Source organism: Salvia miltiorrhiza, chromosome 6 (genome assembly GCF_028751815.1).
Source record: "Salvia miltiorrhiza cultivar Shanhuang (shh) chromosome 6, IMPLAD_Smil_shh, whole genome shotgun sequence".
Lineage (NCBI taxonomy): Eukaryota > Viridiplantae > Streptophyta > Magnoliopsida > Lamiales > Lamiaceae > Salvia > Salvia miltiorrhiza.
In genome coordinates, this window is record NC_080392.1 from 3,049,032 (window position 1) to 3,063,088 (window position 14,057).

General features: G+C 36.0%; 2 protein-coding genes across 2 annotated transcripts; both read left to right on the forward strand.

Annotated features, from left to right (window-relative positions):
- The first annotated feature begins 227 nt into the window (after positions 1-227).
- Positions 228-5,015, forward strand: LOC130990054 (uncharacterized). Its single transcript, XM_057914252.1, has 4 exons — positions 228-1,042; positions 1,642-2,247; positions 2,362-2,649; positions 3,992-5,015. Exons 1-4 carry the CDS (start codon positions 258-260, stop codon positions 5,013-5,015), a joined length of 2,703 nt encoding a protein of 900 aa, XP_057770235.1. The 5' UTR covers positions 228-257.
- A 5,117-nt stretch (positions 5,016-10,132) lies between these two features.
- On the forward strand, positions 10,133-13,099 carry LOC130987932 (uncharacterized). The gene is made up of 4 exons (XM_057911640.1): positions 10,133-10,476; positions 10,623-10,705; positions 12,630-12,685; positions 12,772-13,099. Exons 1-4 carry the CDS (start codon positions 10,305-10,307, stop codon positions 12,848-12,850), a joined length of 390 nt encoding a protein of 129 aa, XP_057767623.1. The 5' UTR covers positions 10,133-10,304; the 3' UTR covers positions 12,851-13,099.
- Positions 13,100-14,057: the final 958 nt, after the last annotated feature.

The window sequence follows — 14,057 nt, forward strand, 5'->3', positions numbered from 1 at the left end:
GTGTGGATCACAAGATATCGATGAGAATTCTTCAATTTTAGGAAAGTTACTATTAGAATAGAATTTTATAAGTCGCTTGCAGAAGAAAAGTAGCTAGCCCATGATTCTTCCTTCCCATTTTTCTTTTTCTCATTCCTATTGTGTAATAAAAAACAAAATGTATTGAGGGAAAATACACATTCAATGCCCTCTATATATAATATAGTATTGTCCTTTCGAGAGTGCAGTTAGTGATAATTAAGAAGAGAAGAAAAAGAATGTCGAGAGAGAAAGAAGGAGAAATGGAGAAGGAGAGTATTCCTCATATATTTCATCAACACCCGCTGAGTTTGATCCCCAACCGGGCCGCGGAAACTGATAATTCTTGGAGCACTTGGTGTTATGGTTGTTGGAGATACTTTTTACCAGGAGAGGCAGCCTATGGATGCAGCCAAAAGTGTGGATTTCCTTGGGCATTACACAAAGAATGCATGGAAATGCCGAGAGAGATCCGCCATCCTCTCCACCCTTCACATTCACTCACACTACAAAACTCTTTACATGGCGCTACCGCCAGATCATGTGCAGTTTGTGATGAGTCTGTGTACGGGCTGTGGTATAAATGTAGTGGGGGATGTAAGTGGTGGATCCACTTGGGATGCACAGGGGATTTTGAAGCGGCAGTAGTTGATGATTCAACAATGAAGCACCCAAGCCACCCTCAACATCAACTAATCAAGAATACAAGATCGTGCTCCTTCCCCTGCGATGCTTGTGGTGCCACTCACAAAGGGAACGCCTACATCTGCACCCTTTGCAACTACTGGATACACGAGAGCTGCGCACTCTTGCCGGTGTCTGCGCACTTCCCTCATCATCGCCCCGACCACTCTCTCTCACTTGCTTTTAATCTGCCATATGAGTACATCAAATATGAATTTGTGTGTGCTATATGCAGCGAAACTTTGCCAATGAGACGTTGGGTCTATCATTGCCAGCTTTGCAGATATGTTGTCCATATCAACTGCGCCACCAACACATCCTCCCTCTCACTTTCGAATTCGTAATATTTCTTACCTCATTTTTTCTTTTGCACGCATAATTTCTTTTACCTCAAAATCACATGCAGATTTTCTTACTCGCTTTGCTTTCAAAATCACATGCAGATTTAAGAATTTGCATGATATTGTTTTCGGTAACTAATGTATAAGATCTTCATATATAGTTTACAATAAAATGTTTAACACCTTTAATTAATTCGCCAAAAAATGATTTTTTTTGTCTTGTGTTAGAAGTAATAATTAATACATAATTATGTGTTATGATTAATATTATGATTAATCATAACTTTGGGTCGGGACTGTTTGACTGATCTGGAAGTGTAGAGACGAGAGCAGGTTTGAGGGTAGGGTATGGGATGCTAAGAAACTTGTTTTGGAGATTAAGGGTAGACTTTGGAGTTGGAACAAGATATACCAAATTGCTGATCATGTGAATGTTCCCTTCTCTTCTTGGTGTTCTTGCGAACACAAACTTTCGATTTTGTATGTTTTAGGTATCTCTGGTACCTAAGGTTTTTTTTCCTTTGTGTTAATTAATAAAGTATTTTTACTAATAAAAAAAAATATATTATGATTAATAGTATGATTAATATTGTTGCAGATCTAATAATGAAAATTTAGTTGATGATGTGAAAGACATTACCAAGGGTCCAATAGATGACATATATGAGGAGATTGTCAGATCATTCGTTAAAAGAGAGAGAGGCCAAATTTCCATCCCTCATGATCATGACAATCAGAAGACGTGTGACAAATACAGGTTCCCCAATCACCCTCATCTACTAAGTTTTACTATATTTTCATCTTCACCGCCCTGCTCCTCATCTCATCATCACAACCAAAAAGAAGAAGACGACGATGATGACGATGACGATGATGATGATAGCATTCCAATATCAGGACTAATATGTGATGGGTGCACATTGCCCATACATAAAAAGAAGCAAACAGATGATGATGATGATGATGAGTACGAGAATGGTTATATGAGTTGTGATGAATGCAAATACTTTCTCCACTTGTCCTGCTTTAACTTACCACCACACCTCCCATCTCTTCCACTCCACCCCATCCAAAATCACAATCTTACACTTCGAAATGCTGGCAAACTAACAGATTGGGCATTCTGCAGGGTTTGTGAGGGTTATACGAATGGGCTCTTTTATGAGTGTACCCAGTCCGAGTGCTACTTCACTATAGACATCAAGTGTGCTTCTTTGCCCAACACCATAAAACACGCAGCTCACCCACAACATAATCATCTCAAGCTAGTTACATACAATATTGGGTCTAGTTTTTGTGTTAATTGTTATACGTTCAGTTATAAACAGGGATTATTATACAAATGCAACAGTTGCAGAATCTGCGTGTGTTGTGAATGCATGTTGCTACCATCACGCAATAAACATAGATTGGAGAAACACTACTTGTGGTTGACATATGATGCGTATATTAACCGTCCTGGTGAGTTCTACTGCAGCAACTGCGAAGACCAAATGAATCCTAATAGCTGGATGTATCATTGTCGAGACTGCGATCAATCCTTTCATCCTAAATGCATTCCTGCTACGTCGGGTGAGTATAGAAACATCAAGTATGTGATGCAGCAGTATGTGATTCCCACTCTTCATCACCCTCACCACCCTCTTAGATTTCAAATCATAACCAAGAAAAAGCGTTGCGACCTATGTCACAGTGATAGTTATGATAAGCCAGGATTTCAATGTACGTCATGCTACTTTGTCATATGTATGCTCTGCAGTGAAACTCACAAGGATGCCTTTAAGCCAATCTGATACACAACATTCACATCCACCTCAATCTCTCATTTTAAGTGATGACTAGTATGTATGTTATGTATTTAATTACTCTAGCTTGTAAGTCAATACTAAATAAAAGTGTTATAAATCTTGCTACTTATAAAAGTTCAATAGCTTTTGCATGTGTTTTACTAATATTTTCACACATCCTTTTTAACTTGGTACTAACACGCGCGATTGCACATTTCATTTCTGTTCCTCACTTTTTCTTTTGCAAACTTTTTTTGTATGTTGTGAACCTCAAATTTATAAAATCGTTTTTATAAGATTTCCATCTTTATAAAAAAAACATCAAATTGCGCTAGTCTCCCCGTTTGGTGTTTCATAGCACAAGCAAGACTTATAGTTAGAAATGTTAAATTAATTAGTATGGAGTCAACGAATTAATTAATCCAAAAAAAATACCAAAAGAATGTTTAGAATTGAAAAAACTTAGTTCGAAAAAACTTCAACTCGATCGACTCAAACTAAAATTTACGGGCAAAGTGGTATCAATAACAAAATCTGACTATACATTGTCAACAAAATAACTTTGTTTTTCGCCTCCCATTTTAAATTAGGGCAAATAGCACCAAAATCCCTATACTTTCCCCGAATTCGCATTTTTTCCCTGACTTTAAAAATTCGCGTTAGAATCCTTGACCGGTGATTAAGTTCGCAATTTTCCCTTAATTAATTTTCCGGCGACTAACTCCAATGACGTGTCACTGATGTGGCATAATTTTGCTGAGTCATTAAACTAAAATTGCTTAGTCACGTAATATAGCAAAAACGTCGTCGTTTGGCTACAGAATTATTTAACCCTACCAAATCAATTTGTAAAAAGTGAAACTAAGAAGGTAAAAAAACGAAGAGTCACTCACACTGTGTCATCTTCATCGGCTTCTGAGGAAGAAGGAAAGTCCGATATCTCCATTTTCAAGCGTTCCAACTGATTGCATCATCATCGGCGATGGCTAATCCGTAAGTGTGCTTCCTTATAGATGTTATTTTGAGTTTAATTTTTTTGGAAAAAACGAAGGGAAGCTCTGAAATGCATGTATGTGGAGAACCTTTGTAAAGTTAAGTTTTGCAATGCATGTTGTCAAAGTTATGTTGATGATTGATTCTTTATTGTTTTGCTTGTTACAGTGATACTTTTACCTTGTTTGTGCGTCATGGGGGTGGGTTTGAACCAGTTTATGGTGCAGATCACTATGTTGGGGGTGTGATTGAGATTAGGTCTCGTCTTGATCCTGACTTATTTGGATATTTTGACTTAACTGAAATCGTAGAACAAATAGGGTACACGAAATGGGCTGATATTTGGTGGAGAATACCTGAAACTAGTACCTATAAGACTATAAATGCAGACAGGCAGGTTATGGAACTTTTAGGTCATCTAGAGTCTGACCAACGGGTACTAACTGTCTATGTTGAGGGAGGGGAGATGGGAAACAATGATGATGCTATTGATTTAGGTCAGGACAATAAAATGGGGGATGTTGATGGGCAGGCTGATGCTTTAGGTGTTGAAGGGCAGGGTATTGAGGTGCAGGCTGCTGATTTAGTTGTTGAAGGGCAGGGTGTTGAGGGGCAGGGGGTTGAAGGGATAGAGGGTGGAGATGGGGAGGGTCCTCTAGATGATATGAGTGAAGATGATGATGACTATACCCCTTCTATTGATTCAGCATTGGATGGTTTAGCAGAGGATGAGCTAGTGAGTGATGATGAGGAATATGTCCAGTCAAGAAGGAACTTAGCAAACAAGCCCAATGTTTTTGAGCTCATTGATGACAATGTTAGGACAGAACAAGATTTGGTAGGTGAAGTAAATGTAGAATCTGAATATGATGCTAGTGAAGGGGATGTTGACTCATCTGAAACTGATGAGGAGGGAGTTGTTGTTAGAGGTAAACCAAAGAAGCTACTTTATAACCCTAAGTGTAACCACAAGGACTTAGATCTCTGTCTAGGCCTTAGATTTCAAGATGGCTGGCAATGCAGAGAGGCCATTCAGGCTTGGGCAATTGAGAATCACAAGCATGTCCATTTCAAGAGGGTGTCAGGGGAGTTTTGTGAGGCATTTTGTAAGAAAGGGTGTCCTTGGAGGATTTATGCAAGTAGAGTCAGTGGGGATGGATCTTTCAAGATCAGGTGGAGGGGTATGTTGTGAAACCCCCTGCCATTAGGAAGATGCCAGGAAGGCCCAAGTTGAAGAGAAAGAGGGCAGCACATGAAGTGGATCCAGTCAACCCTAACAAGCTCAGAAGGCATGGCCAAAAAATCACTTGCAAGAACTGTGGTCAAGTTGGCCATAACTCGAGAGGATGCAAAAACAAGACAGTAGTTAAAGTTCCAAAAGATAAGGTAATGTGCTTCAATATTCTAATATGATATGTATGATATGCTTAAATGTTTGATATTTTAAGATAATGATATGTATGTAGGGAAAGCCCGGAAGGCCAAGAACAAGAAGCAACCCCAATGAAGCTGGTACTTCAAACACTGATGACAGGGAGGAAACTTCTCAATCAGGAGGTAGAGGGAGGGGAAGAGGGAGAGGGGCTGCTGAAACAGGAGGAAGGGGGACTGCTGAAACAGGGAGTAGATGGATGGGAAGAGGGAGAGGGGCTGCTGAAGCAGGAGGGAGGGGGAGTGCTGAAACAGGGGGGAGGGGGGCTGCTGAAACAGCAGGTAGAGGGAGGGAAAGGGGGAGAGGCCGTGGCAGGGGGGAAATACTATAGCAGGGACTATTGCAAGGGAGAGAAACATAGCCAAAAAAAGGGTTGGTTGCTATGTGGCCGGCTCGGGAAACATCTATTACAGGGTAAGATGTTTAAAATTTGTAAATGCACATTACTGAGCTATCTCTATACTAACTTCTGCTTATCTTTATGATCAATGAAGCAGTCACCACAACAAAGTGTGGTGACTCATGTGAAGAGGGCAGCATCTTCTTCAAGCAAAGTGAGTTCATCTACAACACAAGTCCCCCAAACTCAGGAGAGCACCGCTGGACCAAGCTAGATGGCTCTACTCTGAAGAAGTTTTTGTCTACATCTTATGGATGGATTTTTTTTGTTAATATCAGTTCAGCAAACTTTGTGCAAACTACTTAAACCCTTATTTTTTTGTTAAGCAACTTCAGGGATTTGGAATGGTGGTTAATATAAAGGTTGATGGATGTTTTTGCAGATCAGTTTCTTGTCTTTTACATATCTGTATGGTTGAATGGTTGTCTTTTGCATTTTAGTTGTTTACCCATTTCAGTTGGATATAAAGCTAGACTTTAGTATTCTTCATAACAAGAAAGAAGTGAGCCATAAAATGGTGCTCAAATGGTACTCTCATTTGTCCAAAAGAAACAACATTGAAAATGCCAAGTACAATACACTTCATTTGAAAGCTATGAACACAACAAAGAAAACAATAACCATAAACAACAATCTACACATGTGTTTCATCTGCATTGCCATTTTCTTGAGCTCAACTTGAAGTTCTTTGATCATGGCCAACTCCTCAGTTTCATCTTCTGCAACAATCGCCTCATTTTCTGGTAATTCGTTCCTCATTCTAAGATTCAAGGTATTGAAGGCTTGCTTATAGTATGGAGATAGCTCGGGATCAATCCAAGTCCACAATCCACAATCACCAGACTACATAAACAATTCAACACAATCATTCCACCATTTCCGTGACACCAAAACAAGAATTGAACATCGAGAACTTACCGGAGCCATAGGGCATGTACAAAATCGGCGCTCCGGATTCTTTTTAGTGTGGGAGACGTACATTGAAGCTGGGAGTCCATGGCCGCACATAACTCGGCCCTCGTTGCTGACGTTCCGCCGGGAAGATGACGAGAAAGACATGGATTTGGCTGAAGAAGAACTCATGAATAAGAACCCTAATTATTGTACCAAATAAATTTTCCCCTAAATTTCTATGTGGGATTGACATTTAAAACCCGAAAATAGGCAAAACGACGACGTTTTACATTACTAACTAAAACTACGTCGCTTAATACGCCGGAATTTAAGCCTACGTGGATTTCCGGACTCCATGTCATCATTTCTATATATCGCCGGTCATTTTTTAGGGAGAAACGCGAACGAGATTAAAAGTCAAGGATTCTATCGCGAATTTTTAAAGTCAGGGGAAATATGCGAATTTGGGGAAAGTATGGGGATTTTGGTGCTATTTGCCCTTTAGATTATATAAATTATTTCTTGTGACATTGATAATATTAAACTCCTGATTTATAATAATTTCCATCAAAGTCAGTTATGGAGAAATATGTTAGCAACTTTATTTTGTGGCAAAAACTCAGAGACCAATACAATAATTAACGATCGATATATGATCATAATTGATAGAAAACCAAAGAAAAACAAATCAAGCTAAATATACACCTTACGCAGTTACACATATTTCCCACCATTTACCTAATTTCTGGTGCAAATTTATTCGGCTATATATGTATATATTTTAACTTCTAAAGCTCACATCACCTCTGCCCTTTCAATTTCTGCAAAAAAAGAAAATAGCATAACAACTAAATTCAGAGGGGAAAAAAGACATTAACTTCTAAAGTAATATAAAAATCTCTCCTCTGACTCTGAGCCATTGCCCTAAAGGTAAATTTTTCTTTGATCTACACAAAAATGCATCACATATATTGGAGATTTATGAGGCTAAATATCTTAATTTAATTAATGAAACCAAAGTATATATTGGCTTGATGAATAGTGTGGCAGATTGTTGATGAAATGGATCATATCGATGAAGAAACTAAGCATGTCGACGAAGAAGAAAGTGGTGAGATGATTGTTGCAGGCCTCAATCTTGTTTTGATCATGTCTTTCCTATCATTGTCTGCGGAAGATCGTTCAAATTTCGACCAAATCCCAGAAATCAAAACGTCGGATTTTGATCATAAATATAAGCATGGCGTGTCCGAATCGAGCTTTCCGGCAAGAAGGCAGCGAGTGAACCGGTTTCCGGCCATCGAGAGGGAAACGACGTCGTCTAGGGTTCATACCAAGATAAGGGACTCCAGGTTAATTATATTATCATTTAAATGCTACAACTAATATTATACCAAATATGGGTTATTAGCCTGTAAATACACGAACTTTTTATATTTTCTGAAATTTAACATAACTTTTATTTTTAGCCCATAAATACACAAACTTAGTATTTTTTTTGATTTTTGACATCGACATGAAAAAACTCTACTTATTGTTGAAGTGGAGGCTGGAATACATGACGTGGACTACGAAATATGCACTAGAATAGAGTAATTTGATTCATTATTTTGATTAGAGAGTGAATGACATGGTATACCGGTCTTCACGTTAATAGTAAATTAGAATTTTTTATCGTCGATGTCAAAAATCAGAAAAAATGCTAAGTTCGTGTATTTGTGGGCTAAAAATAAAAGTCATATTAAATTTCAGAAAATATAAAAAGTTCGTGTATTTACAGGCTAATAACCCTACCAAATATATATCATTACCTGCATGCACGCATCGACGTGCATGTAAAAATTGATAGAATAATATACACATTTTTTCTTTTTCTTTTTTCCTCTTACATTCAAATTCTGGCATTTTATTATCATAAAATCTATATAGGGTGGTTTGATGGGTCAAAACTCATTAGATGAGCAAAGTATATTAAATGACATTTCATAAACTCTTAATCATAATTTAAAAAAATTATGTCTTTCAATTAAACATGGGTAAGAAAATGACCGGCGGATTTGGCACGATGGCGTGTCTAAGACTGCACATTGATTTGTTCGTAGATTTATTGATTGTTTCTGTTACATAAATTTGTTCGTAAATCTAATAGCTGTTAAATATATGGACCGTAAATATAATGATCATATGATCTATCTATATGTTATCTCGTATCTTATAATAAGGTGAATTCTCACTCTATCTACCAGTATAATTATAATCATCGATAAATGCTGTAATTGATGGAGTACCTCAACTATATATTTCTTCTTAATTATTTCTTCATTTCGACTATTTGATCTCAGGCATTGTAGAAGATTCTGAATTTTCAAGAACGAAGCATGCATTGTATTCTTTGAGGCAAGCTAGATAGGATAAGAGAAGAGATCAAACTTTTTGTAGTTGGATAAATCATTGTTGACACAAAGAAATAGGAAATGATTGTCCTAAATTGGATTTGAAGGACTTGTAAACTTTTATTATATTAATGGATTCATAAATGTCATAAAAAAAAAAAACTTTATAACTATTAGTAGTTTTATCGGAGCAATTTGAAATTGATCGGAAAAATCACACTCTTAAACAAACACACATTCAATTTTTTGCACGAATCTTCCAACCAATTTTCGTCCAGATAAGAATATTCGAAAATACAAGTATCATTAAAAAGATTTCGTGATTTCATAACTTATCAACCATGCCTTCAATTCAAGAATTGAATTTTAGACGAAAGTGTTGGGATGAAATTTTTGAGTGTATATTAGTATATACATTGCCTAATTTGAAGTGGATTTTCAAATTGGTGAAGGGCTTTGAAAGCCTAAAGTGTAAGACTATTATAACACCAATCTTTAAAAAGATATGCAAATGTGAATCTCAACAAACGTTTGAGAATTTTTGGTACCTTAATACCTAACATTGGGCCGCACAAACTAAAAGCATAATTTTTCGGCCCGGCCCAGATGGATTTGAAATCATGTCGGGCCTAAAATATATGGCCCAATAAAATTCCAGTCCAATAAAATTCCAGTCTGAATAGCCTATAATCGATAAAGTTGACCCAAAAATGACCTGGGACCTTATAGGACTTATCCGAAAACAATGTATTCGCCTGATTATATGAAAATTTTCTCGTTATTTTATTTTTCAATTTCATTATTTTGCTTCTAAACATTAACATAACAATTTTTTTTTCTAAAGATTTGTGAAATGTATTTTGATTCAATATTCGAAAGTTACTTATACTTATCATTTTACTTTTCTATGTTTTAGATGTAAAATTTAGAAAATAAAGTATTATGTAAATCAATGTTGAAATATCACTTATTCATATATATATTTGTTTATTACAAATATAGAATAGATAAAAGAAATATATTAGTTAAAAAAATTACTCTGTATAATTTTTTTTCAATAGGGATATAGCTCGAAACAGAAAGTTTAGGGTTAAAATTACGAATTTTTAACCCTAAATTTGTTTAATCCAAATACTATAACCCGTGACACGAAAGAATTGACCCGAAATTCGGTGAGTTGGCCCGATTAAAATATCTACTTATTTGTACAGTTTTACCAGCCAGTGAAGTGCGAACCTTGTGCAGCCTTGTCGGTTAAGCACAAACCGAAGACTAAAAGGGTCACCAATCAGGAACCATAGAAATCATCGAAATTGGAAAACGATCAACAAAAAAGACAAGTTCAGCAGCTAAAACCGAAGAATGGCGCTGCAATGGATGATTCTGGCGTACGTCGTGGCGGCGGAGGCAGCGGTTGCGGTTATCCTGACTTTGCCGACGCCCAAAGTGATTCAGTCGCGAATCTCATCACTTGTATCGCGTATTGTACAGCCCTCGCTGTTTATCATACCCTTCTCCGCCTTTCAGCTCCTAGGTACTCAATTTCTTCTCCTTTTGGCGGTGGAATTGCCGATTTGCGTTTATATTTGGGTTTGATTTTTGCAATTACATAGGGTTTTTTAGGGGTTTATGCTTTTTTTTTTTTTTTTTCTAATTTTTTTTTGTTTGAATTGATGTTAGATATATATTGGAAGAGTGAGCATCGGCTGAAATGTATTGGCGAGACCTGCACTGCCGCTGAGAGGAGCCGTCACGAAAGAGCGGTAATTAGATTTTTTTTAATATATATAAGTAGTAAATTTGTTATAAAAATTACAATTACTTTGTTCTTGGGAAATAAAGTATGCTTGTTATTAAATAGACATTGAGGCATAATTGTTCTTTGCTTCAATTATAATTGTTGTTGTTGTTAATCCAGCTGAAATCAAAGCCTCATCATGGTTGTACCACAGTATCATAATGTATCGAGAAAATATAGTAGACAAGACATATATTAGTTGAATTGCATAAATTGAGGCTGTGTGTTGTTTAATAAAATAAGTTGAAGTAAAAAATGGATGTCAGATGAGCTCTTATAGAATTCTTTTTATTTGTACCTTGTGGACCTTGAGTTAATGAAGTATCTGTTGTTCATGAATCCCTTTTCTGACTGTATGTCTGATTTTAATGAATCATATTAAGTGATTGAAGTGGCTGTGAGAGATACTGGAGTAGGGGTGGACATTGAAACATGGTATTCTTACAGATTAATCTATGTATGAAGCTGATAGTGAACGGTAGCAGCAGATTCAAGTGTATTATTGTTGGAAATACAAACATATTGTGTGGTGGATGGTTGCTCAGAGCAGGCTGAATAAGTCCTATTTCACAGCTGATAGTTATTTCTTAAATCTATAATAACTCAGAAGAGTGTTAGAGTGTCCTAAATCTGTAAGATTCGTGTGATTTAGAATAATTTTGTTTATCACCACTTGCTATTTGCTTGATTTCTATACCCTTCGCTCTATCAAATCAAGAGATGCACTCATGTGCGCTCCGACCCAGCCCGGGTCCCAACCTGAAACCCTACCCAAATTTGACTCATTTAATTTTTTATGTATGAACTGTCATTTTTATTCATCGACACTATCACTTTTATAAAGAACAACTATCACTTTTAATCATAAAAGTTGTTACTTTTATTATTTGGAACACTGTTACTTTTATTTATAGGATTTTTAGTTTTAAGCATAAGAAGTGTTATTTTTATTTGGAATACCAGATTACTATTATTCATAAGAGCTCACTTTTATTCATAACCACGGTCACTTTTATATAATGGGTCATGACTCATGAGTTAGGATTTGGGTCAAGGTTTGGGTCAGGCCCGGGTTGGGTTCCGATCGGGTCGGTCAACCACATGGGTCATAGTTGGATTGGGTCCGGTGCGGCCCGACCCGCGCGCACTGTGAGGCCTAGCACACTGGAGTGTTTGTCTGAAATCAATTGCAAAATTATGTCTTTCTTTTTATGCTTCAAAACTTTCTTTCATATGCTTCATTTATTTCTTGGGAGTTGTGATATATATATAGACACACACACACACACACACATTGAAATGGAATAGTTGTCATCAATCTCAGACTTAGATATTTACGAACAGGCTGTTATAATATTTCAATGAAAAATCCTATGCATGCAGCTTTACTGTTCTCCCATTCACTTGCTTGCTGCCCTGCTACCCCTACTTATCTTGAAACGGGGAAAATAAAAACTATGTTCCCATATGCATTCTATCTATAATCAGATTGTAATGGATCCTAAAAATGATGAAGCACAATGTAATCCAACATCATGGTGCCAGTGTATCTCATCTAAACTTTCTCCTATTTTATGTTTCTTATTCCATTCCATTTCTTCTGAAGCTCTTGATGTATAACCTATTCTTACTGGTCGTGTTAATCACTTCTGTCTCTTTTCAGTACAACTTGTGTATCTATATGCTTAATGTGTGTTCCCTATAAATTAAACTTTGGTGTCACACTTGGCTCATGATAATAAATCATGATGGCATCAACTATTTATAGCCTTTCAGGGAGAGTTCTATCACACAATCATTTAAATTTTGAATCCATTTACACTGTTTGTGCCCATGTTTTGGCTCTAGCAATTCACTCTGTTGATTATGTTGTCAATGTTGAGATGCAGTTCTTCAAGGCTCAGAGGAACGTGATCTTGTGTTTAGCTGCATGCTTTCTGTACTGGTAAAACAACTTATGCATACGCTTCTGATTTTCATCAAGTTTTTGATTCCGTAAACTTACGTGGAGGCTTCCAAATACTCTTGCAGGTGCATCTACCGCATCTGCAGTTATCACAAGGAGATCCAACGCATGGAGGAAGTGGAGAAGAGAGCCAAAGAGGAGTAGAGCAAAACGGTAGTTATGCTGATACAAAACTTTTTTTGTGATAAATCTTGTTTTCTCTGTTCATGTGCTTCTTGTAGCTCCTTGAGTTGTTGTCTCTGCTCGGAACTTGTTGTCGTTGGCTCGTATTCGTATATGTAATATCATACCATAACTAGTTTGCTCATGAAAAATTGTCCCTTGTTGCTACTGAGTAATAGAATTTGTCTACACGATACAGATGATAAATAAACTTCACGTTTGTATTTTGCAGATGGCGTTTTTGCTCCCCAGTTTCAGAAGTTTAGTGTATTTTGATAAATAAACTTCACGTAGATTTTGTTTACTTTTGTGGATAACTGCTGATTACTACTAGGGGCCATTGTGGAAAATAGTCAGTTTTGTTTTGTTTAGCAAATTTTAATACGCAATTATTAAAATATGAATTTATAGCTATATTTCGTGTATATGGAAAGTTTGCCCTTAATAAAAATATATTATAAATAAAAAATTCAGCCCTAATTCGAACTTAGATTTTTGTATGTACTTTGTAAAATTCATTATGCTAGTAACAATTTATTTGCTGTTAAAATAAAAATAAAAGTACATTGCTCATATGGACTAATGAATGTGACTATGATTTCTCTATATATAGGTGTACTTTATTTTATCTTTTAGCTTTTTATACTTATTAGTATAAATTATAGAGGATGATTTTGATTTTTTTTAGATACAAAAAGATAGTATGATTTACAAACTAATGTAGTATAAAAAAAATTCAAAACATTCGCCCAATAATCGAATTAGCTTAAATCAGATTATATATTCAAATAAAATGAAACTACAGACTTAAGTTGAGATCAGAAACCTCTTCACTAGAAGTTAAAAAAAAAAAAAAAAAAAAAAAAACCTCTTCACTAAAAAGAGTGTTTTATATGAATATGACTATATGAATGAACAATATTCGACAGGAACATATTCCTCGAAAGAAAATCAATTTCCCCACGGAAAAATCACGATGAGGAAGAAAGGGGAAAAAAGAAAAAGAGTAAAAAGGTTGAGAACTTCAATCAATTTGGAATTTGGCTAAATAAACTTGTACACATAGGGTATTTCTGAATTTTTATTTTTATTTTTATTTTTTTGGTCTTTCTAAATTTAAATCTCTTTATAGTAAATTGTTAAAAGTATTTGTATAAAGTGAGACCATTTATTCAAACAATAACAAAAA